The sequence below is a fragment of the Myotis myotis genome, unplaced genomic scaffold, assembly GCF_014108235.1.
Source record: "Myotis myotis isolate mMyoMyo1 unplaced genomic scaffold, mMyoMyo1.p scaffold_m19_p_9, whole genome shotgun sequence".
Taxonomy (NCBI): Eukaryota; Metazoa; Chordata; class Mammalia; order Chiroptera; family Vespertilionidae; genus Myotis; species Myotis myotis.
Genome location: NW_023416401.1, coordinates 88,727,883 through 88,754,974, shown reverse-complemented (window position 1 = coordinate 88,754,974; position 27,092 = coordinate 88,727,883). Strand labels below are relative to the sequence as shown.

General features: G+C 44.2%; 1 protein-coding gene across 4 annotated transcripts; it reads right to left on the bottom strand.

The window, feature by feature from the left end:
* Positions 1-26,073, bottom strand: STX16 (syntaxin 16). Of its 4 annotated transcripts, none has more exons than XM_036323728.1 (9): positions 25,206-26,073; positions 17,202-17,213; positions 9,795-9,902; positions 9,240-9,380; positions 8,027-8,192; positions 6,855-6,946; positions 6,254-6,397; positions 4,992-5,072; positions 1-2,770 (listed from the first exon to the last, which is right to left on the bottom strand). In XM_036323728.1, the coding sequence occupies exons 1-9, from the start codon at positions 25,284-25,286 to the stop codon at positions 2,666-2,668; spliced, it is 930 nt and encodes a 309-aa protein (XP_036179621.1). In that variant the 5' UTR covers positions 25,287-26,073; the 3' UTR covers positions 1-2,665. The 4 variants fall into 4 exon arrangements, with proteins under 4 accessions (XP_036179621.1, XP_036179619.1, XP_036179622.1 ...); XM_036323726.1 differs by having other exon boundaries at positions 25,155-25,301; XM_036323729.1 differs by lacking the exon at positions 17,202-17,213 and having other exon boundaries at positions 25,206-26,072.
* Between the last annotated feature and the right edge of the window lie 1,019 nt (positions 26,074-27,092).

Below are 27,092 nucleotides of genomic sequence, written 5' to 3'. Positions count from 1 at the left end.
TGTTGTTAAATCTGCACAGTTGCTTTATTGTACAAAAAGTTTCCAATAACAGTAAATTAGTTTAAAAAAAGGACAAAAAAAAGGCATGTTGGAGAGAAGCGCTTCACTAATTGCTTTATTTAAGCACACAAGAAAAAAAAGTCTTATCTGACCAATTAGGTTGGGAGGGTTTCATTACCTTTAGGAAGCCATTAGCCAGGATACAACACTGAAAGCACTGTGTCAAAACAAATAAATAATGCTCTCTCAATTAGCAGAGAGACGTCAATCCATTAGACAAATGCTGCTTCATGCCCATGGCGAAGCCACCCCCCTCCCAAATTAATAAAACCAGAGACAGTAGATTTTAGCCACAATCTGGGGTAAGATCAGGAGCTCTGGAGACCTGACAGTAAACGGTCCCATTTCTCCTCGCGCGCAGGCTGACAGAGCCATCACGGAGCACGTAGAGGGGCAGGTGTCCCTGCTGGCCTCAACTCAGGGAGGTGGAGGGCCCTGCCTTCCCACAGACATGGGCTTCAGCAAGGAAAGGAGCTGAAGCTTCAGGGCAGCATGACTAAGCTTCTCTCACTGCCCCTGTGCTGACCTGCCCTCAGGAAAGGCTCAACAGAAAAAGACAGTGTTCTGAGGAGCCCAGCAAGCTGGCGCACAGACTGCAGGCTGCATCCCTCTCCAGGTCACGGTCATAGCAGCTGGGGCTTTAGCTGGCATTGCCCTGATTTCAGTCAAATGAATGGTCCCACCACCTCAATGAGATCCTTAAAATCACTTCTAATCAGATCCATGATTTCACCCAAACGGGTTGGGGGACAAAAGCCAACCCTAATCACCCTATTCACTGAAAATATAAATAAATGGTGATCCTTTCTTAAAGGGTCACTTTCCTTCAAGGATAGTTAAGACAGCTTTAAAAGCTTTAACAGTGATCCAGTATCCCCATCAGAGACCGTCTGGGAGGGAAGCCCCTGGTCTGAGCAGCTCCCCTCCTAGGAGCAGCTGGTCGTTGGGTTACGGTTGGGCGGGATGAGGACGAAGGCCCACAACTACCCTCAACTGCTGGAGAAGCCCCACATTTCAGGGGCGATCAAGGAAGGGCTGGATTTTTATTCCCAGACCTTCTTTCCTAACAAATACTTGTCAGGGAACACCATGCTATTTCCTGAAATGCCAGGGACACCTGCTGATCATTCTACGGCCAAATCCGTAAAAAAAAACAGTGGCTCCCCAGCGCCATCAACAACCTGGGAAGAAATGGCTGAGACAACTTGAATCTCTGGCCTGGGGTTTAAATTTCTAGCAACAACTCCAAAGTCAAATTCTAGAGAAGCATTTTACGAGACTGGTCCAAATAAAATGTAACCCATTAGAGATAAAAACAATGGAAAAGCCATAAAAAATATACAAAGACCATTAAAACTATACTTGCATCTCAAGAGCAACTGAAAACATGAACAACTTGTGTTTTTAAAGCCATCATCACTTTCCTCATGACTCTACAGTTGGGGATATCTCTGAGCACCATACTGATAACAGGGAAGGACATGACAAAGCCCCACTTTGGTGATCTGATTCACACTCACTTTACAAACAAGGGACTGCCTGGTCCTGCTTCCCACCACCTGCTGGAACATGCCTACTTTCTGGGCATATTAAGTGGCAATGGGAGAGCCAATAAATCACACCTCTGGTGGAATATTTTACTTTGAAATGCAGTGATGTTTGGTTAATAATTTCAGACCCAAATGGGGTGACCCATTTAGAATGGCCTCTGTGTAAATTCACAGTTCATTAAATGGTGGCTGGTTTGAACAGGTCATTATGTGGTTAGTATATGAGCAATGGATTGAGGGAGGATGGCTGGGGATGTGTGCAGGGACACACTGCCCAATTCTGGTGACATTCATGACACTGCCAAGCTTTCTTTTAATTCGAGGTTAGTTCAAATCACCAACTTTTAAATTTAGGTGGTTTTGCTCAGCAACCCCTTTTGGTTTACAGTAGAAAATGTGCATAAATTTTAGATGAGGAATACTCCATTTACAATTAATTTAAACTTATGAAGCTGTTTTAACTGGCCCATCTAAATGTGTTAATTAACATCAATGATGGTTTCTTATTTTTCACACTTTGTTACTCTGATCATTAACAGTGATGGAAAAGCGAAATTAAGGTAATGGGGAATGGATTATAAATTCTTAAAGGACTTCTCAGTTTGTTTTCAACTGGAAAATATAGAGAGAAAGATGAAGAGGCATTTTTGCCTCTATCCATAAATTTTTGGTACCAAATCCTTAAAAACCAGATGGTTTTCAAAATTTTTTCCCCAGAAATGATTTTAACACGCTGCTCAGACATGATTGCTAAGAAAAATAGCTTATTCACAATAATATCGAACAGCTTGTGGAGTGCTGTAAACGTCCCACTCATTTTCTCTTTCTAAAAGATAGTGTAACTGATGACAGTGCTCCATCTCTAGTCTGCAGCAGTACCAAGGTCTTTAAATTCTCCACAATGGAGGAAAAACAGAAGCCCACTCCCCTCGCTTCAGCACTGTGCAGGAGTCCACGAGATGCTGGTGGCCACGCGGGGCCGGGCCCTCTGCAGGCAGCCAGCAGCCCAGCCCCTGGCGCCCGGATCCACGCGGCACACACAGCCCCCAGGCCGCTTAGTGAGACTTCACGCCGACGAGGACAACAATGAGGACAATAATGATGACAAATAATATTAAAATCACAAGCATCTTCCGATTCTTCTTTTGATACTGCTCTGCCTACAGAAAGAGGAGGGAAAAAAGCCGTCATTTTCCCCAAAATCAAGCCTCACTCGTTTCCAGTCCTATCCTCTGTATAGCTGACCTCTTGGCTACAGACTCCTTTATTACAATCTTCCATCAATTCACACGAATTCAGCATGCGTGGAAGGGCCCCTGACCTGGATCTACTGCCTCCCAGGAGGCACTAGTCTCCCAGGAGGCACTAATGCAGTGTGGGATCTGCCACCCAGACATAGGGTGAAGGCAAAGGTCAGCCTTCAGCCCAGACGAGCCCGCTCCCGCTCGCCGCTACTTCCACTGCCCTGAGGACCCCTCTCTCCAGGAAGGCCCTCTGGCAGGCGCACCTTCATGATGAAATCACTCTGCTGGCTGAGGGTGCCACAGCAGTGATGTGCAACCGCTGGCCCCAAACAGCTTGATTCTTACCTCCCCTGAATATGGCAACAAGGAAAATTTATCCTTTGAAATAAAACTAAGAAAGTGCTCCCCTTGGGGTCAAGTGCAGAAAGAACCCCCACCTCCCCAGATAAGTCCCTGTGCTCCTGATGACACAACACCTCCAGGCTTCACCTGCACACACCAGCCTGGCCTATGCCCAGGCGCCATGCCTGCCTGCAGAAATAAGACCAGAGGAGGGGCAGTGAAGAAGAGAGGTGTGAGGATCTCTAACCACATCCAGAAGGGCATGCCTGCCCCGACACTATTTCGATATTTCACGGTGAAGGACAAGGAGGAGACAGATGAAAATACCTGTTGTCCTTCCATGTCCCCACCACCTGACTGTAGTTCTGTTTGCTAAGTGGGTCGCCCTGCCCCCAGGACCACTCCTCCATCAGGAGAAAACATTAGGGCTGACAGGTCTTGAGAGTCCAGGGTGTGAAGTGACTCCCGAGGCTCAATCATCCTTAGGTGAGCTGCTACCAAGGAGATGGCCAGCAATGTGACGTGAGAGATAAGACGAGCATGCTTACTTTTCCAAGTAACCCAGAGCACCAGGGAAGCCAAGACTAAATGATATACCTTACAACCTCTCAGAATGATTTATAAAGGAAAACCTAAAACAAAATGTTTAGTTCCCACTAGATTTGTACACTCCTGCAGACAAGCTTTTCCCGTTACCTGTGTAATACTACAAAACATGTTTCACTAGATTTTAAGAACCTTCACGACCAATGCATAATCCCACAGCAGATCAAAACATGGGTATTGCAGAGTGAGAAACTGAAGTCATCCATTTTACTCTTTTAATAAACAAGACCTGGCCCCCAAATGGATCTAAGTGCTTATCAAGTCCTCCGCATACAGGGCAAGCCTTCCCTTCCTTGTTACAGGCGGACCCGAATGCCCCCCGCGCAGTGACAAGCACACCCAGAGCATGAAGGTCCCTGGGCAGACCTAGCACAGCCGTGCCGCTCTGCTAGAGGAAGGGGCTGGTTTTGGAAAAAGGATGGGACAGTGCAGTCATGAAGTGGAAAAATGCTCAGGATGAGGCAGAAACACCAATGGGTCTCAAAGATGCGGGGAGATGAACAGCACTTACTTTGTGAAGTATTATATTCTTTTTAGAGAAAACATGCACCCAATTACACACGAGAGCCACTCAGCAGTGTATGGATATGTTTCCCACAAACAATTACCAGAGTTCTACAATGCTTTCCGTTTATTTTTTAAAAATATCATCAAAAATATCCCTGAAATAGCTACCTTATTAGCAAAGAATATGAGAGCTAATAACACTTTCACTTCAACAAACTACTCTTTTGTCAAGGTAAGTACACAGATGTACGGTGGTAATTAAAAGGGAAAATTAGATTTTTGTCTTCTCCAGGGTGATTTTCCACCAGCAATTCATCAGAAAGGTATCACGGCACGAGAGGCTGCGTCAGCAGCAAGCAAACAGGATGCTTAACCATATCTCAGCAAATGCAAATTCAACTGATTTCCTAAAACAAGAAGACTCAAAGAATGAAATGTTATCTAAAAGGAGGAAAATAACTTCCAACCTAAGTGTGAGTGCCCTGAAAACACTAGCTACAGCAAAGGGGCGGCAGCCCACGTGGTCAGCTCTGGATGGCATGACGCCCATGTCCGCACTATCACACTGAGTGATGGTGGGCAAGAGTGCTGAAGACAGTTGTGACGGAAGACAACCCTGATGAATTTTCGATACGTGGCAACAGTTCCTCCAATCCTCAACCACTGAAAGATAAGGGATTACCTTGTGAAGCTGCTTCAAGCCGTCCTCAGTTTTGATACAGGACTGTTCAACGTTATAGTCAATTCTATCAAGGACTGTGCCCTGTGGTAATAAATGACAGTGACAGAAAATCAACTACTGCACGTGGGGAAGTGGCCTCAGGAACCCACATGCAGATCGCCGCGATGTCGCCACGCACAGGAGTATCTGTCTGACTGAGCCTCGCTGCCCAGGACACGCTGGAAGCTCTAGGACCACCACCCAGCAGCGTCAGGCATTCAGGGGCAGAGTGTGGTGTTGGTTGCAATCAAGTCTAGTTAATGAGGAAGAAATACTGATAAACTGAGGTTTGTCTTGGATTTTGCTACTATAAGATATGCCATATTCAGACTTACTGGTGCTTTAAAACAGATACGGTTCAGTGGAAATAGGCTCTAAGTGACGAAGGACGAGCTTCTGTGCCCACCTGCTGCTTAAATACTTGGGATTCAAGAAAGCAGAATGCTAGCTTAGCTCGACTGGTTATGATTAGAAATTGACTATCATGTCTACAGACGTCAGCACAGGTCTCCGTGGATCAGAGCAACAACAGTGAGCTCCAATCCACCATGTAAAATTTCACATCTGCCTCAAGGAGAATTTTGTTCTTAATTGTTTAATCTCTTGGTTCAGACAGAGAGCAGGGAACACTGGGCTATATGGAAGAACAGGGCTCTTAACGGAAACACGCTGCATTAGAAGAGATAGCAAGAGCAGTTCCTTGGGAACCACGGGAGTAATTAATGTAACTAGATCTTCCATAGCCTTGACACTCCATTCTCAGCTGGTTTCAGGGGGATCAGGACCCAAATCCCTACTGGCAAGATAATAAAATACCCTAATCAGATTGTAGCAGTGAACAAACAATTTAATTCCACTTGAAAGCTAGTGTTTCCAGTCGCCATTGCCCAATAACCTGCCAAAATTCGAAGGAAAGCCTTATCTCCTGCCAGAATCACTGCTGAGCCTGGGCAGCACTGCCAGGCCCCCAGGGAGGGCGCTCTTACAAGCACCCCTGAGGCAGAAAACACAAGAACTTCTATTGACATTTACCTAAAGAAAAGTTTACTGTTTTAAAATGAAAAATGGAAGTGGTATACATATATAACTTGCATATACATGCATACATTGGGCGAAGAGGTTATTATTTTTTTCCTGATAGGAGTGCAGAGTCAACCAAGTTTGGAGACGGACCAGATTTTATGGTAGAAAAACCCATTGATGAGGAAGGTAAACTGACGTACCTGCTCTACAATCATTGCTCCTAAGTCCCTAAAGATCTCATTTAGGTCAGAAATCGACTGCACAATCTGCTGGATCTCCCGCTCCCTCTCCTCCACCATCAGCGTGTTCTGGTCCAGGAGCACCAGCTGGTCATCTGTGAAACCCTAGTAGAAAGGAGTACAGGCTCCACGTTAGATTGCCCCCTGGAGAAAGCTGGTGTACCATTTTAGACATAATTTAAAGACAATGATGCCTAAAAACATTTCTATAAAGCACATAAACACTTATTTTTCCCTAAAAGGAAAAACCCAAATTCCCATGGCAAGCGGGACCTAAAGCAGGACTGGTAAAAGCAGAACGCCTGGAGAGAACTCCTGCCTGCGGGCACGGAAGGCCTGGCTAGCAGAACCTGGGGGAGAGCCATGCGTATCTCTCCCCAAGTCCAGAAGGGAATTACAAGGACTCCCTGAAGCCTTTGGAAGGAAGAAGGTATGGCCCATGACTGTCCGCCAGCCTGCTGTAAAATCTACTTGATGGACGAGTCACGCAGCACTAGCCCATCGCCCTGTAAAGCTACGGGTCTGTGAAGAGAAGAAAACAGAACGTAGGCCCTTCACATACCCGATCATAAAGAGTATCATCGTCTCCATCATCCATCAGTGGTACTGATGTATCAAAAAAATGCTGGGATCTTTCCTCTCGGTTCTTCATGCCTATCACAGATAATTCACTTTATTTGAATATGTAAACCATCCTCATTACTACTCCACCATTAGAAAGGGGAAATCTAGATTTAAACTCAACAGTCAAAATGGAGATATTCTCAGCAGCTTTGGGGAGGGGAGGGCATTAAAGATTATAAACATACAACAACATGAAAGACCAAATGACACTGTAAATGTGTATAGTTCACTTGATGCCAAGTGAATGACAAAATGACAGAACCATCTGAGAATCTCTAAGTGGAGCGAAATATTTAATCTAACTGCTGCTACAAAACATTTAAAAAAAAAAATTTTTTTTCTCTAGAAGCATCTCTAGTACGAGTTCCAAATGGCCTTAAATAAAATTTTAGGAGTAACAAAATTAAAATACAAATACGCAGTTGTAGAGGAAGGGAGGACTAGGCTGCTAGAGTATGTGGGGATGTTACTAATGCCAATGGTGGTAAAGAAACAACAGTTTGTAGGGAACCCTGACCAATTCTTTGGAATCACGTCTCTTTACTAGCAGTGGTTCTCAACCTTCTGACCCTTTAAATGCAGTTCCTTATGTTGTGACCCAACCATAAAATTATGTTCGTTGCTACTTCATAACTGTAATATTGCTACTGTTATGAATCGTAATGTAAATATCTGATATGCAGGATGGTCTTAGGCGACCCCTGTGAAAAGGTCGTTCGACTGACAAAGGGGTCGCGAGCCACAGGTTGAGAACCGTTGCTAGAGTCAGGAGACCCAGCCTAAAGGAGTGTTAAAACTCTCCTACAAAGGTGCCAGCCCCTCAAAGACCTGGGATGCTATGGAAACACGGAGCTTTAATACGATTAGGATGGGTTTTACCTATTAATTACCAGCTCCCCATTCCAACACCTAGAAAGGTACAGGTTTTCACATGGTCTGGGTTGAATTTCAAGTTCTTTAAGCTTGACACCTAGTAAGTTTTGTCTTCTTAGCTATGAACTACATGACACCACCCGGGCCTCCATGGGGCCGGTGTCACACGGGGGTGGCACAGTTAATGGTTCAGGGCCGAGCGGAGAACCAGTGGCCAGGCCGCAGTCCCACACTCACGTCTCAGGTAGCCGGCCTGCGCGTGCCGGAAGCTGGCGGACAGCTCCTGCAGGGCCTGCGCCAGCGAGGCCACCACGTTGCGGAGCAGCCGTTCCTCCTGCTCCGAGCAGGTCCTGCGGGCCCGGCTGGGCAGCGCCTGCACCGCACGCTGGCACCTGTGGAAGAGCTGAAACGAGCCCGGAGGCCCCGTGAGACTGAAACTCTGCTCGGACAGGACAGACTAGCACCGACAGGGCACCGGGCAAATCCACACGCAGGCCGCTGTGTGCGCAGCCCGCTGAGCTCGGATGCCCGCCCACACCCACGCCCCGCTGCTCTGGCCTCATTCTCCCCCGCTGCCCTCCTCAGAGGCACGTGCTACTCTTCCCGTTTTGCAGACAAGAACCCTGGTGTGGGGGGATTCAAAGAGAATCTGGCCACTGCTCCACTGCTGAGAGCCACATCCAAACAGTACCTCACCTAGCTTCTCCTCAGCACCCCCCTCTCATCATGAGCACCCAGAAGACTTTAATAAAAAATGTAAACACTAAAGTTTAAACACTTGCCCTAACCGGTTTGGCTCAGCGGATAGAGCGTCGGCCTGCGGACTCAAGGGTCCCAGGTTCGATTCTGGTCAAGGGCATGTACCTTGGTTGCGGGCACATGCCCGGTCGGGGCAGTGCAAGAGGCAGCTGATCGATGTTTCTCTCTCATCAGTGTTTCTAACTCTCTATCCCTCTCCCTTCCTCTCTGTAAAAAGTCAATAAAATATATTTAAAAATAAATAAAAATAAAAAAGTAAACACTGGTTATATGGCTTAACATGACTCAAATTTAGCATTTTACAAGAGGTTTTCTCCTAGGACACGTTTCTCTAGGATACTAAGTTTCTCAGTCTAGGGCAGAAACTCCCAACCTCCAATTACGAGGACCACTTTTAACACAAAAAATGTTCAAACACTAGTATATGATAGAAGTTACACATATTTTAAGATCAAATGATTGAACTCAGTAATGCTCTGGGTTTAATTTTTTAAATTAAACCACAGTAGTATGTATCAACAACTGAAAACCGTCCCCCCTCATCCAGACATGGCGCTAGTAGCGGACAGCCTCCACTTGTACTTCCTGAACCTCAGGCTGGGAAGTGACTGCAGGCAGACTTGCCCTTAGAGTTACACCAGCTACGGCTTCCGAGGTGGCCCTGAAGGCTGGGGACTGGCTTCAGTCTCACCTGCGTGACCTCCTGGGTGGTGATCTCAATGGCGTGCTCCTGCTCACTGCTGTCATCCAGCGTGGGTCTGTTCAAATGCTGGTCATGCAGGCTGGCTAACTCCTTCATCTTCTGTTTAATCCGGCCAACATCGTACTGGATCTAAACAAATGAAATCACCAGAACTCCACTGAGCCTGCCAGGTACCTGCCTGCCACCGAGACAGCCAGTGACACTCCAGGTAGAGTTGTGTCTCCAGCCAACTTGTAGGCTGCCTGACGCATGAGCAGCGTTCCATTCAGAGAGCCAGAAATTCAAATACCACTCCTCCATGTTACGCATTTCTTCAATTTCTCTCTATGGTTCAGGTAGTTACTGCTAAGCCAAAATCACTCACTCACTCTCTCACACACACCTTTCTTGTGGTGTGCACACTGAATTAACCAAAAGCTAAAGTTTTCCTAGGACATGCATTCAAGTGTAGCCAAATCAGCTTTTATGGCAAATATCTTAAAACATGTTAATGTCTCAATTACTTAAATAAATAAGATAGTGCAAAATTAATATTCAACTTACTTCATCCACTCCATCCACCCATTTAGGAGGTAACCGTTTTGTCACGCCAATCGCTGCTTCTGGATCTAAGCTAATGCCGGACACCAGAGCCATCCGGTCATCGGCAAGCTACAGGGAAATAAAGGGATGTTACAAAACCATTCAGCTTCAGTTTAGCTAAGCACATGCTTACACCCTTCTAAGTGTCTCTCCCTGAGAAAGTACAGGAATGGAGGAGCACACGCACGTGCCTGACAATCCATAAGCTTTTGAGATTGTTAAGACTGGAACTGCTTTCCTAGCTTTCCACGCACCAGTTCTTAATTTCCTTGGACATACTTGTGAACATAAATTTGACTTGATCTGCCTATAGAAATGTAACTAGAAAGTCAACAAAAGCTCCTTAAAAGACCTCTTAGTACTCAACAATTAATGTGATCAGATAGAAGTAAAAAACAAACAAACAGCTAGGCTGGGATGCAAAGTACAGGATAGGGAATATAGTCAATAATATTCAAATAACTACGTAGGTGCCAGGTGGGTACTGGAAACATCAGGGGGAGCACTTTGTAAAGTATATGACTGTCTAATCCAGTGGTTCTCAACCTTCCTAATGCCGCGACCCTTTAATAGAGTTCCTCATGTTGTGGTGACACCCAACCATAAAATTACTTTCGTTGCTACTTCATAACTGTAATTTTGCTACTGTTATGAATCGTAATGTAAATATCTGATATGCAGGATGTATTTAGGCAACCCCTGTGAAAGGGTCGTTCGACCCCCAAAGGGGTCGCGACCCACAGGTTGAGAACCGCTGGTCTAATCACTCATGCTGTACACCTGAAATGAATACAAAATAAAATTAGATGTAAACTGTAATTGAAAATAAAATACTAGGCAGTAAGTGGAATCAATATGCAAAGTTCAACAGCAGCAGGCCTTTACTTCCATACATTCAGCTTATTTTGGAAATGGCTGATCCAGTTAACTTGGCCATGAGATCATTAACCATGTGTTCAAATGTGTAAAAGAAATGCTTAAACGGTTAGCAAATTATCTACCATTTGGCAAAAGCAATCCTTACAATCTCAATGCAGTCCTACACTGTCATTTCCTTTCTTCGGTAAAATGTCCACAGACAACATTTTCACTTATTTTGAAATAATACCGATAGTCGTTGCTTATTTTACCTATATAATACCCTGCCTTAGAGAGCTTTGGAGAACGGGAAGGAAATCATGGGTTTGGGGGTTGGTTAAGTTGTTCTCTCGCCTGGAGGCAGTCAGCAGGAAGAAAGGCTCTTGAGGGGCCCTCTGGAGCTCAGAATTTATAAATGCCCACCCGTTTCAAAAGATCCAAATGAGGAGGAAAACAGGATGGCAAACAGCATATAAAAATCCTTTGTAGGTAAACACTTGTACATTTTCTAAGCCACACTGCAAAATTGGGAGGAAGAATTTACATTGCCTTTCTCCCCCCCTTTCCTGCATTTATCTAAATTTACGTTTTCATTCATTCAGCAAATACTTGTTTGCTTTTTTAACAATAAGGAAACAAGACAAAAATTTTAAACCCACAGATGAAGGAGGAAATATATGACATAAGAAAAACTGAGATCAAAAGAATCCTTCAAGTAATGAGCCCTGAATTCTGAACAGGGAGTTGACTGATAGCAAAATCCCTAAAAGCCATTGGAGGTCTTGCAATGCTCCCCCGGCACCCCTGGTATGGTTCTGCCCCCGTTCCTCAGAGCAGTCTGTGGGTTCAGGAAGTGCATGTCACATACTGAAGGAACCATGCCCCTCACTGTCGCGGAGAGGTGAGCCCGAGTAAGTCACCTGCATTTGCGTCATTTCAGTTTTTAAAACAAAAATGGTGTGTCAGCCACCTCCACTGCCTGGGACTCTGAGTCTGAGAGGTGGTCATCTTGTTTGTTTTTAAGAGTTCACTAATAGGAATTCTACAGACCTTTTTTTGATTTTAATCCTCCCAAAAGCTAGGTGAGCTAGGAACCTATTATTCCAATTTGTAAGTGAGGAAATTGAAACTCAGAAAAGTTAAGAACCTTGCCCAAGGCCACAAAGCTATTAGTGACAGATTAAAACCTGGTTGGCTGACTCCAGAAGCCCCATGCACTCCACCAGCTGCCAATCACTTTGACAGGCCCATGAAATATAATTGCAATTTGCTAAGAAAACGAATCAGGACAATAAACACCCTCAGATTAAAACAACAACACAAGCCCTGCCGGTGTGGCTCAATGGTTGAGCGTTGACCCATGAGCCAAGAGATCACTGCTTCAATTCCCAGTTACGACACGTGCCAGGGTTGCAGACTCGATCCCCAGAGGGGGGAGTGCAGAGCTAATCAATGATGTTTCTCTCTCATCAATGTTTCTATCTCTCGGTTCCTCTTCCTCACTCTCTAAAGTCAATTAAAACAACAACAAAAACTACAACACAAAACAGGCCCCCACCAGGAACCACAGGACAGGCTCCCATGAACACGTAAGTGTCAAAAAAAGCAGCCTCTCTGACCAACTGTGGGCGTAGGGATATGGTGCAGACCTCATCCACTCAGGGCAGGCACAGTGAGAGGCAGAGCTGTTTATTCCTGAGGTCCCACTGCAAAGTCACCCAGACGTGGGACTTTGTGGAGGGTACACTCACCAAGGAACAAGGGGCAAACCACATGCCCAGCTCTCAGCTTCTGCCAGCTCTACAGCAGGTGCTGGACGCAGAGTTGTTACCTGATTGGAGCAAAACTTGAACTTAACCTCCAACTTTTTATACAAAGCAAAGCCTGAAATTGCTAAGGTCATGGGTCATAATACTGCCACTGTGGCAGTTTATTATCTAACCCACTATCATTTCACTAGAGCAATAATAATAATTTTTTGTATTTATAGTTTTTAAATTCAGGATGTACTGTTTTTACTGTTTACAAATACACATTAAACTAAAAAGATAAAGAGATATCTGCAAAGTAACTAGTATCAACTTATCTGAAACAAATGAGAAATTTTAAATCATGTATGAAGTCTGCTGAAGTACATTGAGCTATTTGAAGCAGTACTTGACTTCATACTTTAGATGTGGGCAGATGCCAGCCCGCCAAGCTGGCCCTGGTCTGCCCACGCTCTACATCAGGACTCTGCCAGCAGACACAGAGCTGACGCTCTGGGACTGCAAACTCAACAGGGAATAACCTGTCCCCGCGGGACAGTCTACAGCAGCAGTCGCCAGCCGGTGGTCCGTGAGGTCTGAAGGGCTGGCGACTGCTGGTCTATAGCAACAGCTCACCATGATAATGAAACGCAGCCGACTCAGAAGAAATGTGTCATGTTTTTATTGGTGTGGCTTCTGATCTATATCACAGTTTGTACTATTTCTTTTCTTTTTTTTTAAAGAGTATGTTTTGGGAAGGAAAAACATAATAGAAGGTAAGTGTCAATTATTTAAAATGGGAACTAATACGAACATAAACACATTTTAAGTACAAAATCACCCTTTCAACTTCAGAAATCTCATTTCCCATTTAAAAACCTGTTTTTTTAATCTTTTTAAGATCCAAGACATGTTGCCATCTTAGTCAATATAGACCTTTAAAAACCTGCCAGATTTTTAATTCTCTTTACTTATCCTTGCTGAACTTCAACGTAATCTCCCTCCAAATATATGATGTTGGTGATTAAAGCTTTTCTTACATGAACTTCTGCTTCTGAAGTAAAAAATAAAATATTTGTTAAATAAGAAAACTTTTTAAATAAAATATTGTACTTATGAGAATTAAGAACTTACGAACTCTTGTCTCTTTGTTTTTAGTTCTGTCCTTCAAGAACTCTGGGGTGAATATGAGCCCACACTCACCTACCTCGCCCTCACCAACGCAGGAAAACCCCAGCAGAAGCTCAAAACATCACACCCAGCGGCTTCTTGCTAGTTTCACTAGTTACCTTTTGCCCTTGGTCCACTTCAAATGCTGACACCTGTGTCCCTGGAGAGTGCCAGGCTGTGTCGACAAGTTCTTCACCTGTGGAAGGCGCACATGCACGCACACACACGCTCTTGCTGATAAATCTTGCTGTTCCAAACATACAGCCTTCCTACTTATAAAACCCTGCCTTTACGAGATGTCCGAGTTAGGGAATTGTAAGGTTAAGGAAATGGCAAAGCTGCTGCTGAGATTAAGAAAGTCAGACACATACAACCCGCCCCATCTGAAACAATGAACTAGGTTCAGCCACAATGCATGCTGATCAGCAGCAATACTGACAATTCCGGATCATCTGTGGCAATAAGCATTTAAAACATCCAGAAGGGACGTTGAAAACAACAGCCTAGCAACTCTCTCATCCATGTGAGACAATCCTGGAGCACAAGCATAACTCGCGGGCTCAGAGGCTCCTGACTTCACTGATGGATTATTAGGCTTAAGAAACCGCACTTCCTTGAGGGAGAGAACAAGCACGTGGGTGAGAGAATCGGAATGTCAGCACTACACTTTATTTTAGAGCTGTGATACTTTTAAAATAGTGTTTATTTTCTTGATTGTGAAACAATAAATGTTCAAAATAGACACTGCTTTAAATGTGCAAAACTACAGACATAAAAAAATCTGAGAATCACAGCGCTCAGATATAAATGCTGCTAGTCTGATGGGCTTCCCTTGTTTTCTCAATGACTACACTCCCTTAAAAATGCTGAGAGGGAGCAATAATGACCTGTGTCACCTGGGTGCTGAACTTCCACAGACTTTGTTAGCCCCAACAACAAACCCATAGAGGGGATTGGCACCACTCCCTGTTTTACAAACACAGACAGTGAGGCCCAGCTGGGTTCAGAGACTTTCTCAAAGCCACCCTCAGCAGGGTGACCAGGGAGCCCAGCCTATGGCCTCCATTTATTTCACCCTGCCCTCCCCAGGCTATGTGGTTTGGGAGTTTGACATTTATCTCTTAATTACAAGAGATAAATATTCTTATGCAGATTTTTAAAAAACCCACAACCTTGAGACAACTCCTCTGAAGATGACTGTCACCAGAAGAACGAGATTAGGGTAGACACCAGGAGGGAAGACTGTCTGGAGGATAGGCGAGGCCTCCTCCTAGGGGACACCGCACTCAGTATTCTGCAGGACAATGAGGCTGGTATCCCCAGGATGCAGACTTTGAGTGGTTTCAGTAGAATGACCCACTGATGTGGACCAATGACAGGAAGCCCACATGGCTTTACTCTGGGAGGCCCAAGTGCTGCAGTCAGGAAAGCTGGCTCAGGCCTCACCTACCGGGCTGGCCTCCCATCTGACCCACACCGGGAGCTGGGGCCACTTTGACTCTTCCCAGAAGACGGCTGTTCGAAGCACCCTGCAGGCTTGGCGAAGCAAGGCTCTGGACACCATCTCCAGCACCTCTCCAGCGCCTAGCTCAGCACCTGGCACTCAGCAGTCATAACTATCCAATTATAATTAGCTGAATGAGTCAACAACAAATGGGTGGAATGAACGAATGAAGTAAATATGGCATGTACAACTCTAAAAGCTAATTCATAAAAAACACAAAGGTTGTGGACAAAGGACAAGAAGAGGCAAGTAAACTACTGAAGGGAGTAGAGTACTGGGCTCTGTTCAGAGAACTCTAGCAGCACTGGGTGTGGGGGAGAAAGTGGCGTCACTCAGGTCGCTGGTCACAAAATGTGGCCCCCTTCGAACGCCCAGAAGCTCAGAGTAGGCCAAGCAGCGGGTCTGCTCGTCCCGTGAGCAGCAGGCGGTGGAGCTTGATGCCTGAAGAGGATGAGGGAGAGCCTGAGACCAGTCAGATGGCAGACCCCTAAGGGTGACCACAGCTGTGCTTGCCCCGCGTGTGACAAGTACTCAGTGCTTCTTCAATGTAAGGCTGTTCCGTGATCATCATTTCTCCCATCATAAACTTCCTTTTGAGACCATGAAACCCCTGTTTCCAAACTGTGCAGTAAGGGGTAACATCTGTTCTAAAAGGCCTGCTCTCCATGTCCCAAGTGTCTGGTCAGCAAACCCACCACGACTGCTGTGACCCAGAGATGCTGAGGTTCATTGTGTGGGAGCTGCAGTGACCTCTGACCTCTCTGGGCCCAGTGCCCAGGCGGTATAGGCAGGAAGGTTCCTTAGGCAGGCATGGCCATGGCACCGGGCTCAGTGAGCCACCAGCTGAGGGCTTCTTTATAAATACTAATTGTTTCTTAATGACTCAAGTAATACTTGCAGGTGGTTTAAAAATATATATCCAACCTAAGGAAAAGTTTGCAATACAAAGGAAGTTTCTCTTCCCTCCCAGCCTTTTCCTGTAAGGTATCCACTGTTAACAGTTCCTTGTGTCTCTTCTCAGAAAGTTTCTATGAACACACAAGCATAAATGTGAGTTATTTTTCTTAAGAATAAAAAAAGGAGGGGGGCCTCACAGAGTCCACACTATTTTGCGTCAGACCCTTGGCACTGAGCGCCCACGGGAACTCATTGGGTTGCGGCCTCACACCTGGAAGAGAAGTAGAGATGCTGATGTGCTCAGCCAGTTCTCAGGGAGGGACACTCAGTTGTGCCAGTGTATGGTCATTATCAACTAGTTAAAATTTTTAGAACTTACAGGTAGATCTTAATCTACAAATGAGGAACCTCCTTGTTTTTGAAGACAGTCGCCCTAATCCCACCTCACTGTTCATTCTTCTAAATTAAACTAACCAAAATAAACAACACTCCCCCCAGTTACTCTTTCTAAAAGGTCTACCCTCAGGAAAAACATTTTTACCCCTTCATCACTGAAGCAGGTAACAGAAGCACACAAAATTAACAAGCACAGTTCAACCCCCCTTTTCCTCAACTCTTTTACAAGCTACTAGAACAAAGCCCTATGGGTATGTCCTCTCCCCATCTTCTGGGAGACTAAGCTAGGGGGCAGCGAGGGGATTATGAGTGATCTGTCCAGTCAAGGCAGCAATAACCTTGAAGAGCCCTTAGAAGCAGTGGCTGGCCTCCTCCTCCTTCTCTTCCCTTAGGGTTTTCCCCAGAAACAGGTAGGTCCTTCACACTCCACCTGAGCAACTTCTCAGAAAATCAAGGCACTCATAGGCAATCAGTTACACTCATGACCCTAAAAACAATTTGGCTTATTAGTAAGTTCAAGGAAATGTTCAACCTGTCCTGCTTCCCAAATTGAGTCACTTTCCCAAGAGTAGTAAATACTGTTCCCAGCCTTTCTCTAAATCATCAATTCACCTGGTGTGAAAATATATTCAATAAATCCTAGGTGGTAAATTATTAAACACAGCAATTATAAGTAATCAAAACAAATGCTAAAATGTGTGTGAGCTCTGTTGGCATTTTATATATGACCAGAGACTTCAGAAAAACAGGCATAATTTCATGAATTAACATACAAAAATATTCAAAACACAATACCTCATCCAGCTCCTGAAGAGATATGTCGGTCCCAAGAGTCCCATCCAGTTAGGGATAGCAAAGAGAAAGCAGGATGGGGACAGACAGACAGATAAGGTATGGTCAGTTGAGAAAGCACTGAGATTTAAAATAACTCTAAAGCTGACTAAAAATAAAGATCCACAAACCAAGGCATTTAAACAATCTCCCCACTATGATTCTTCCTTTTTTTTTTTTTTTTATAAAAAAGCTACATAAATATGGTTTTTATTTTTATTTACTGTGATTGTTGTTTTGGAAGTAATAGGAAACATACAATGCATAGTTGTAAAAATTAAAACACAATAGAAACAAATAAAACACACTTGCTTTAGTTTCACTAAAATGTAATGCTCATCTGTTTCATAAATGTCAACTATTATATACAATATTCTAAACTCCCCCTAGGAAGAGAAAATAGGAGAGCAACGCTGAAATGCAATTTTACTGTGTCAAATGCATGTATATTTTAACATGTAAAACAGCCCTGCAAATGCAGCAAAATTAGAAAATGAACAACCCACAAAAATTGTCTATGGCTGTATTTAGATAATAGTTGAGTGACCACATATGTGAGCTCTGCACAAATTCAATCCCGCAGCCCGAGCTTTCTCCGCGGTAACAAGCAAGCCGAGAAACCGCTCTTCCCCGGAGAGAGACACAGGTGGTAAAAGCAGAGAAAAACTCTCCCCATTTGCTTGGCATATGTTACTATTAGTCTAGAAAGCACGCTTATTTATAAAGCTATTATAAAAGCAACTAAACAAAACAAAAACAGGGAAGGAGAAAAAAAATTTTAAGGGGTAGTAGGAAGGAAGCAGCCCCGGCACCCAAAGAATTAAGTTTCAATTGAAAACTAAAGGTTCTTTTTCAGATCAACGTGGAAGTCCATCTTCTGAATAGACATATACTAATGATAGATAATTTAAGCAGCTAGCTCTTTTTTTTTCCTTCACAGTATTGATCCCTGAAATAATTAGTGGTGAATTTCAATAATCAACTGTGTTGATTGTTTTTAATGCTTAGCAGTAAATTCAGAAAAACACACACAAAAACATAAGTTCCTATTTAAAAATTAATAGTGCAAATGAAACTGGTCTATCAGAGCCAAAATATATTAAACAATGAGAGCAATAAAAATGTAATTAAACACTCCTCTATGTAAAAATTCAATTAGCTGACATTCTATAGAAAGCTGAGTGTCCTCTGCGTTCCTTCCACAATTTGTTATGACAGTAAAAGAGAACTACACACCCTGCCATAATTGTGGGATGGAAGATATTAATAGAGAAGATAGTGTCAAATGGAAATCTGAATTAATTACCTTTTACTTTAAGAAGAAAAGAAAATGTTTGTATTTTTTAAACATAACATTTTCAGCAACAAAGCATTTAAGTGTTTTTTATTACTGAAAAAAGACACCAGCAAAGCCCCAACTTCGGTGTTTCATGTGCACATCCGCCGTTTTGCAGCGGCTCCTGGCCTCGGCTTTGAACAGTGTTATTACTGCAAAACATGGTTGAGGTCTCCGCTACACGTGCGCCTGTCCTCTCCCGTTATTAACCAAGCACACACCCTAACCCTTGGTTTCTACCATTACTAGCTGATAAGAGGTGGGATTAGAGTCATGGGCTAGATACAACTCTATTTTTTACAAATAAGAAAACCAAGCTTCAGAATGTATAAATCCATTTCCCCAAAGCCACAGAGCTTGGTACTGCGGGCTGACATGGGGACAGACCCAGGTGTTCAGGCCTCTTTCCACCTCACCTTCCAACTTCTCCATTCAGGGAATTACAAGTGATAGGCAGCCACCATTACACCATGTCAGAAATTAAATTCAGAAGGTCATCTCTTCGAAGGAACCCCACTCCCACCCAAATCTGCTACTTAAAAAACAAAGAATTTCAACCCCCCCCCCCCAACCACCAAATTCCAGAAAAGTTTATCAAGACTCGAAGTAAAACATTTAGAATTGCCATGAGGAAAAACCAAAATACAGCCAAATGAAAACACATTACTACGCATCATCACCTTCTAAATCTTTATAATGTCTAAATCTAGGTTTCTGACCTGCCAATGGCATGCAATCAAGAAAATATTGAAAACTCCAAGTAGCATGTGGAATTTATAGTCTAAAGAACTTTCTACATAAAACTGAAAAATAAGTGGAAACCCATCTGTGTTTATTCAGGAAGTCTGGAAAAGTTGAGTAAAATGAATTGGAAATTCAAGTCTATGCTATAGTGATATTTACTTTATTTCCATTACTGCCAAAATAAAAGTTTGCTTCACTTTTATCCAACAAAGTACCCTTATTCTCAAGTAAGCCTTGCTGCTCAAATTGAATCTTTAGAAACAAAAAAGCAAATAGATCTAAAGAGAAATATACAATGATTTCATACTTGGATTCTAAAAGCAGAGAACTAATTTCCCAACAGACTCAGCCTGGACTGAAACTTAGAACCTTCAATATGCAAGTTAAAATGGACTATATATGGTTGTAAAGTGAGATAAAGAAAAATGCTTTCTTATTTTTAAGGAAAAAGCAACCAAACAAACTAACAAAAAAATGGGTCCTCGCATTTTCCAGGATCTGCAGCATCAGCCCTGGGAAAACAGCAGTGCTATGGTGCCCACTAGGGCAGCACAGGGCTCTGGGAGCCAGGTTTGCCCGAGTTCCATGCCAGCTCCCGGGCCTACTAGGTGACACTGGGCAAGATTCCCAACTCTTCTAAACCTCAGTTTCCTTGTCTATATCATGAGAAAAACAGCAGCACCTACTTGATACAGCTCTGTGAGGATAAATTGGGGCTGCACATGCAAAAAGACTTAGCCCAATACTAGGCACATAGTAAATGCTCAATAAATCTTAGCTAATAATATCATAGTCAAGACTGAAGGAGCTCAGGTTTCTTATAACCATAGTTAATCCTTTGTTTTTCCCCCAAAGCATACCATGTTTTATTAAAAATAATGTGCTTGTTTCAAACTAATCTAAGACCAATTAACTCTAGCTTCCATTTATAGATTGTGCATTATTTTAAAGCAGAGAATAGATTAGCAGTAAACACTAACAAAGTAACTGCAATCTCTCCATTAGATCATTCTGGGAGATCAAGAGAAACCGTATAGGTCACAGGGCACCTCATCAGATCAGAAAAGCAACTCCATATCTACTTTTTATTCAAAACCTTAAACATTTTTTGAATGATTATTTAACTTAGTAAATTCATTTCAGCTTCTTAAAGCCAAATTGCCCGTAACTACTTGAATGAGGTACTACCTTAAAACCTGCATTTGGCTGATATAATGTCAAAATTATTTTTGCATAGTATTGGATCTACTTCTAAGGATTTTTGCTGGTAACATTGGGCTAACTGGGCCGCAGCATTATTGTTGACTATGGGTTTCTCCATTACAAATTGAAAGCTAAGGCTGTGTGCCTTGGTCAGAGAAGAAACAATGTAATAAAACAGAACTTGAAGGAGCATTAATGAATCCATAGAGCCACTAGAAACCACCTAACTCAAACCCGTCTATTTATAAATAAGGCAAAAGATAGCCAGACATTGAAAGCTTGCCTAAAGACACGTTCTGAGTCAGGGTCAGGGTCATGGAATTCCTGGAATTAGAGTCCAATGCTCCTTCCTTTATTTCATGCTGCCCCGAGGCATAACCATGATGGTGGACCAAAAACTGAGGCCTAAACAGAATGAATGAGAAATGCCAACAACTGCACTTTGCTGATAGTCTAAAAATCAACTCCTAGTCTGCTTTTAACAATTAGTCTGCTTTTATCAATACAACCAAGAATACAATTAAGTGGAATTTTGTTCAGTTCTGGGTGTTGAACTTAAAAAGAACACAAAAAATTGGACTTCATTCACTGGCAAGAAATTTAACCTCTTCGTCTGAGCCGGGATGGCTGAGCTAGAGAAATCTCCCGGGAACAAGGAGCCTGCAGGGTTGTCATGCAGAAGAATGGAGAGACCCTAAGGGCCAGAACCTGGGCTAGAGCCCCAGGATGCACAATACAGGCCAGGTTGGGGTTAATGAGGCAAATATATATATATACACATATTTTTTTGCAAGTACAAACGGTGGACTGAGCGGCTGCTGGAATTTCTTATCACCATCACAGAATGTGGTCAAGAAAGGCAGGCATAGGGATTTATCACAGCCAGGCGTGTTGGGTCAAATGACCTTTAGGTCCCTTCTGGCCCCTAGGACTTATTGTTTGACACTGCACATTTCCTTGAATTGCTGTGACATATTTGCCTGAATGCTGAATAAATCTGTCTTAGTATGCACATATAGGTACCCACAATAACTCCACCATCATCACCAGCCTCCATTATTTTCCCCTGAAATTAGGATGCAAAAAATGCATATTTAAATGTTTTAAATTATAGGGTTTTAGCCATGCATTGTTTCATCGTGTGTGGGATACACACACCAATTTATAACCAATTTCCACAGCATTTTCCTTAAATAAGGATGTGGAAATTCAAGTTTAAAACTAAAAAACCAAAACCTCTTACTTTAGATGTCATTTATTTCCAGTTGTGGGAGATAACAAACACACACACCAAAATAAATGTCTACAGCTTGTTCTTCTAACTAGGAACTAGAAATTTCAGGTTCTGATTTTTAAAATTAAGTTAAACTCTAGAGTCTAGTTACTTCCTTTTTAATTATTTGAGTTTTAGATATTTACAAATTGTCTTCTTTTAATTGTTTTGCGCATGTTATAAACATAATAGATGTATATATATTTTAAGTTTTTACTTAGAATTTTCAAGCATACAGAAAAGTATAAAAAATGGTATAAACTGTCTGACCTAATTATTACTATGAATAATAATAAAATCTTATGTCACCCAATGTTTCAGGGTGTTTTGAACCTTATAAAAATTTTAAAAGCAATTTAAAAACAATGTTTTTCAATCAATTAAAACCGATACCTTAGAAACATGATCATTACTACACTCGACAATTAGTAACACTTTTGCCTTATTTTTTCCCGTTATGTGTGTGTGGGGGGGGGGGTGTAAAACTATAAAATAAGTGATATTGTGACATTTCACCACTAAAAATTTCAGCAGGCTTCTTTAACAAAATTAAAAATTAAGTCAATTAATCAGTTTAATTAATAATTTCCTAAAAATATCACCTAAAACCCAGCCCATATTCAAATTTGACAGATATAGTTTAACTTTGCTATATGGTTTTGAAATTTACAGTCAGAAATGAGATCTAAAAATTTTAGGAGGTAGATATGCAGTGAAAAACGTTGCATGAGTTATTCAAAGTTTTAAAAAAAAATTGTTAGAGAAGGGTTTTTCCCCAAAAAATGTTTTTAACACTTTTCCAACTTCCAGAAGTTGAAAAACTGTACTCTCTATTTAGTCATGTTAAAACCTGGCCATATTTGATTTTGTGTGTGTGTCAGAATAGTTTCTGTAGAATCAACTGTAAGCAGACTGCAGATAAAATACTTCACCCCTAAACACTTCAGAAATTCATGACATGCTACGTGTTTTTTAATGCACACAATTAGAATACATATATTTATAAAATATATATACTTTTAAAAATATTATAAAATTTTTTTTTAAATTCTAGAATAGGCAAACCATTTTTGTTTTCACTGCCAATCTATATTTTAGATTTCTGAATTGACTACAAAAATATTTTAAATGACCTGATTGCTTATACTCATTTTTTAAACAGTCGGACTAATAAATGTAACATTTTAAATGGCATAACTACAGAAAATATTTTTTTATGTTCAGACATAGATATGTATTTTCAGTTTGATTTTAGAAATCTATTTTCAAGAAATTGTCTGAGTTGCCTAAAAATATCTGTACATTTTCTGACATATCTATTTTTCTAAATTGTGTACTTTAGGTATTGATTTTTAATTATTTTACTTAGGTTATATGTTTCTGACATATCTATTTTTCCAAATGGTGTAATTTAGGCATCAATTTTTAATAATTTGACTTAGCTGACATGTTTTTTTAATTGCCTAACTTAGAGAACCATTTTAAAAATCGGTCTTAGAGATGCACTTTTAAAAAGCTGCCAGTCTCAGACACCAGGTTTTTAAACTGACTGACCTAATTATTATGATGATTAATAATTAAAAAGTGTCATGTTTCCCAACGTTTCAAGGTGTTTTTAACTTTATAAAAATTGAAAAAGCAAACCATATATTTTTCAATCAATTAAAAGTGGTATCTTAGAAACAAGGCTGTTTTTGTTTTTTTCCCCCCTGAGGTAGTATAAAGTCAAGCCATTTAAGGGCCATGCAATTTTTACATTTTCTTTAACAAAATTTTAGTTCCAATGTAGAATTTTATTCATTCAATTTCTACTCTCTAATTCCTGGCTTATTTCAGAATATTCTTTTCAAAATTAGTGCTGAAATTACTCCGTTTCCATTTTACTCTAATTTCAGTATAATAGCATTTTTTTTTTCAGTTTACAAATACAAAAAAGAACCGTCAAATTCTTAAGTAAACACAAAGTAAATAAAAACCTAAACACATTCCATCCCTGTTTTCTATGATTTTTTTATCTGATTACACATGATTTTATTCCTGAAACTGCTCACACGGCTTAGAATAGCTTTTTTATAGGAGCCATACGGCCAAAGACAGTTTCCACTTGTGATTTACAAACAGGAAAAACTGTCTATGTAGACAACCTGTCAATAATTAAGGCGCATGGCATAATTTTTTTCTGAAGCATTTAGATAATGTCATAAGGAAAAGAATTAAAAGGCAATACAGTCCCTAAGAGGTGAAATAAGTGTACGATTCCCAAAGCTGTATATTTCCAGTATAATCCCCAAGAATCTGGTTTGGGGGTGACTCTATTCCCTTTCTTCAATGCTGCTTTTAGTCAAACCTGAGCTGTCTTCAGCCTGGACCCCCCTCTGACAATTAGTTTCATAACTTCACTTTTCCATTTAAGATTTTACAAAGCCGCTAATCACTGTCTTGTTCAGATCACTCAGACCCCCCCCCCCCCCCCCCCCAGCGCCCCTAATTTAACCGCAGAAAACTGAGGCTCAGAAAGGGGAAGGAAGCCTTCATCAAAACCACACAAAAACATCAGTCATCTTTGAGCCCTCCCTATGGAGATCCTACTGCTGGGCTAAAGAAAGGTTCAGGCTAATGAAACAAACAAAACCCTGTGTGATTTGGGGTTCGTTTTCACAAACACATCGTATTTTGTTATGTTTTTAAGTTCGAATGGAGGGAAAAGCTTAATTTCCTGCCTGGGAAATGGAAAACGAAGATCTAATAGCACCTTAAAGTCTCACACACACGAGCCCCCAGGAAAAACAGGGAAGCAATTATTCACAGGGTACAGAGGGCTTCAAGGCCATTAAAGAAAACGGGAGAGAAGAAAAAAAAAACCACACAAAACAAAACAAAACAAAAACACTCCTTCCTCGTGTGGGGGCGGGTGTCGTGCATTTGCAAGGATTTGGGTCTGCGATCACGCACCCCGGCCGTCAGAACCGAAGTGAGGCTCGGTCCGGGGGCGGGTGGGGGGGAGGGAGGGGGGTGAAAACAAAACGAAACAAAAAGGCTTCAGAAAGCCTCCAAATCTTCGTGCTAAAACATATGTAAATTGGAGGCGGCTGGTCGTGCAGTGACGACGGGAGGGGGAGGGGGGGCGAATCGGGAGGTGGCGGAAGTGAGGAGAGAGAGAGCCAGGCAGAGATAGAGCAGGGACCTAAAACTGATTTTTTTTTTCTTCCCCCATCCAGGGTTACAGATACCAAGAGACCTTGCATTTCCGTATTATTCTTATCTCTTTTTTTTTTTTAAACAGAGAGACAGACAGACAGACAGACAGGCAGAGCCGCAGTGCACACGACGCGTGTGTCGGAGAGGCCGCCCAGGGACTCACCGCAGCATGGCTACGTGAATGCAGAGGGCTGGAGGTGGTGTGACTACTCACTTGCTCGGCTAACAGCTGCCGGTTTTGGATGGAATTATTCCGCAACAACAAGAAAGCGTCGGTTAAACGCCTGGTGGCCATGTCTCACCCCTGTGACCCCCCCGCCCCGCTCAGGAGCCCCCCGCCCACGGATCGTCCTGCTTTGTTCACTTCTCCCGGCCTGGCCTGGCCGGCCCGCCCTTCACAAAAGCTTCTCGTCAGGCCGCCGACCCCGAGCCGGGCAGGAGCAGCTCTGCACCTCGCCCAGGCGCGGAGACCCCTCCCCGAATACCATCTAGGCTTCCCAGTGGTCTGCGTCCCCCTCCCCAAGACCTGCCTTCGATCTCTAAGCACTTGAATCCCCCCAATCGTCGCCCAGCTGGCCAACGTCTGAGAGACCCCTCCCCAATCCAACCTGCGATCTACAAGCGTCTCACTCGCCAATCCCGCTCAGGGAACCCGTGAAGCCCCCTGCCCCCCTTAAGTCGCGGGGACCCTCGAAGGCCCTGGCTCCCTGGCCCTCACTGGGCTCACACACGCGTCTGGGCCGTGCTCTGGGGCCGGGGTCTGACTCAACTCCCCCCCTAGAGCGGTGGCCTAGGCCCTCTTCGGACAACGGGGCGAGGCGTGGGCCCTGAACTGCAGGGCGCCTGGTGCGGCCTCGGGGCCTGGGCTGAGCCTGCTGAGGCCCAGGCGCGACCTCCTGACCCCTCTCTCTCTGGGCTGCCTGCTCCTCCACGGCCACCGCAGGCTGGCGGCCTCCAGGGGCACAGGAGGGCAACCAGGCCTGCTTCCCGGCCTCCTCACGCCTCTTCTCCGGCTCCCTCCATCCCCGGATCCGAGTGCAGCTCAGCCCCGGGCCGTTTCCGTACTGTGGTCCCGGGTTCTGGCGTCCCCCCTGGCCCTCTTCCTGTCCGTCTCTCGAGAGTGCCCCCTGCGACGCTCACAAGCCTCGCTCGCAACGTTCCGGGCGCGGGAGCTCCCTGCCCCTTGCCCCGGGCGCGGGAGGGCTCCGCCCTCTCCCGGGGAGCTGCGGGTTTCCCCGCTCTCTGTGTGCCTAGACTCGGGGAGCGGGCCGGCCTGGGCCTCGGGACTGTGGCCCCCACGCGGCCAGCCTCTGCCAGGGGCCTGGGGGCGCACATGGGAGTGGAGTGGCGTGGCAGGCAAATTTGGGCCCCAGCAGGTCCAAAGTTTGAGGCGCCGGACTTGGGGCGGGAGAGGAAAAGTTGGAGACGACTGCCTCTGGAGACCGAGCACGCTCCACTGCAGGCCGCGGCTCGCGCTCGCTTTTTTTTTTTTTTTTCCAATTCTAAAAAAAGACGAATCTGAAAAACAACAAGAAAAAAAAAAAAAAAAGGCAATAGCAGCAGCTAAAGCTCCAGGCCGCCCGAGCTGCGCCGGGGGCGGTAGTCAGGGGTCGTGGGGGCGCCCTCCCCCCTCCCGGCGGTCGCCTTCTGTAGGGGGCACTGCAGGGTTGCGGAATCTCGAGTGGAAAGGGTCCCAGAAACTTTGACAGCCCCCACCCCCCAAATAACTTTTCCCTGCCGAGTAGGGGGCTCGCGCCTCGGCGTGCCGGGCCTGGCCCTGTGCCCCGCTTTCCTGCCGCGCGTTCTCGCGCTCCGGCCAGTGCCAGGGGGGTGGAGAGGGTGAAGATGGGGGTGGCTGGCGACCCCGACACGCCGCCCGGGCCCCGAGTCGGCGGGTTTCGAGCAGGGACCCCCCGGGTCCGCGTTGGGCTCGAGCCGCCCCAGCCCGAGCGGGTCCAGGAGACCATCCTGCAGCCGGGAACGGTCTGGGCCGAGCCGGTCGGGGTCGCGGAGCCGGCGACCGCGCCTCCCCGGGGCCAGGCGCCCAGGCCGGGCCGGCTTCCCGCAGGGCGAGCCGAGACCCCTGCGGGGCCGCCGGGCA

Excerpts from the sequence above, each read along its gene's own strand:
- STX16 (XM_036323726.1), bottom strand. The coding sequence starts at position 25,286 with ATGGCCACCAGGCGTTTAACCGACGCTTTCTTGTTGTTGCGGAATAAT. Across the intron at positions 9,381-9,794 it reads GGGTGGATGGAGTGGATGAA|ATCCAGTACGATGTTGGCCG; the intron begins GTAAGTTGAATA and ends TCATTTGTTTAG. Across the intron at positions 8,193-9,239 it reads CCACCCAGGAGGTCACGCAG|CTCTTCCACAGGTGCCAGCG; the intron begins GTGAGACTGAAG and ends GGCTCGTTTCAG.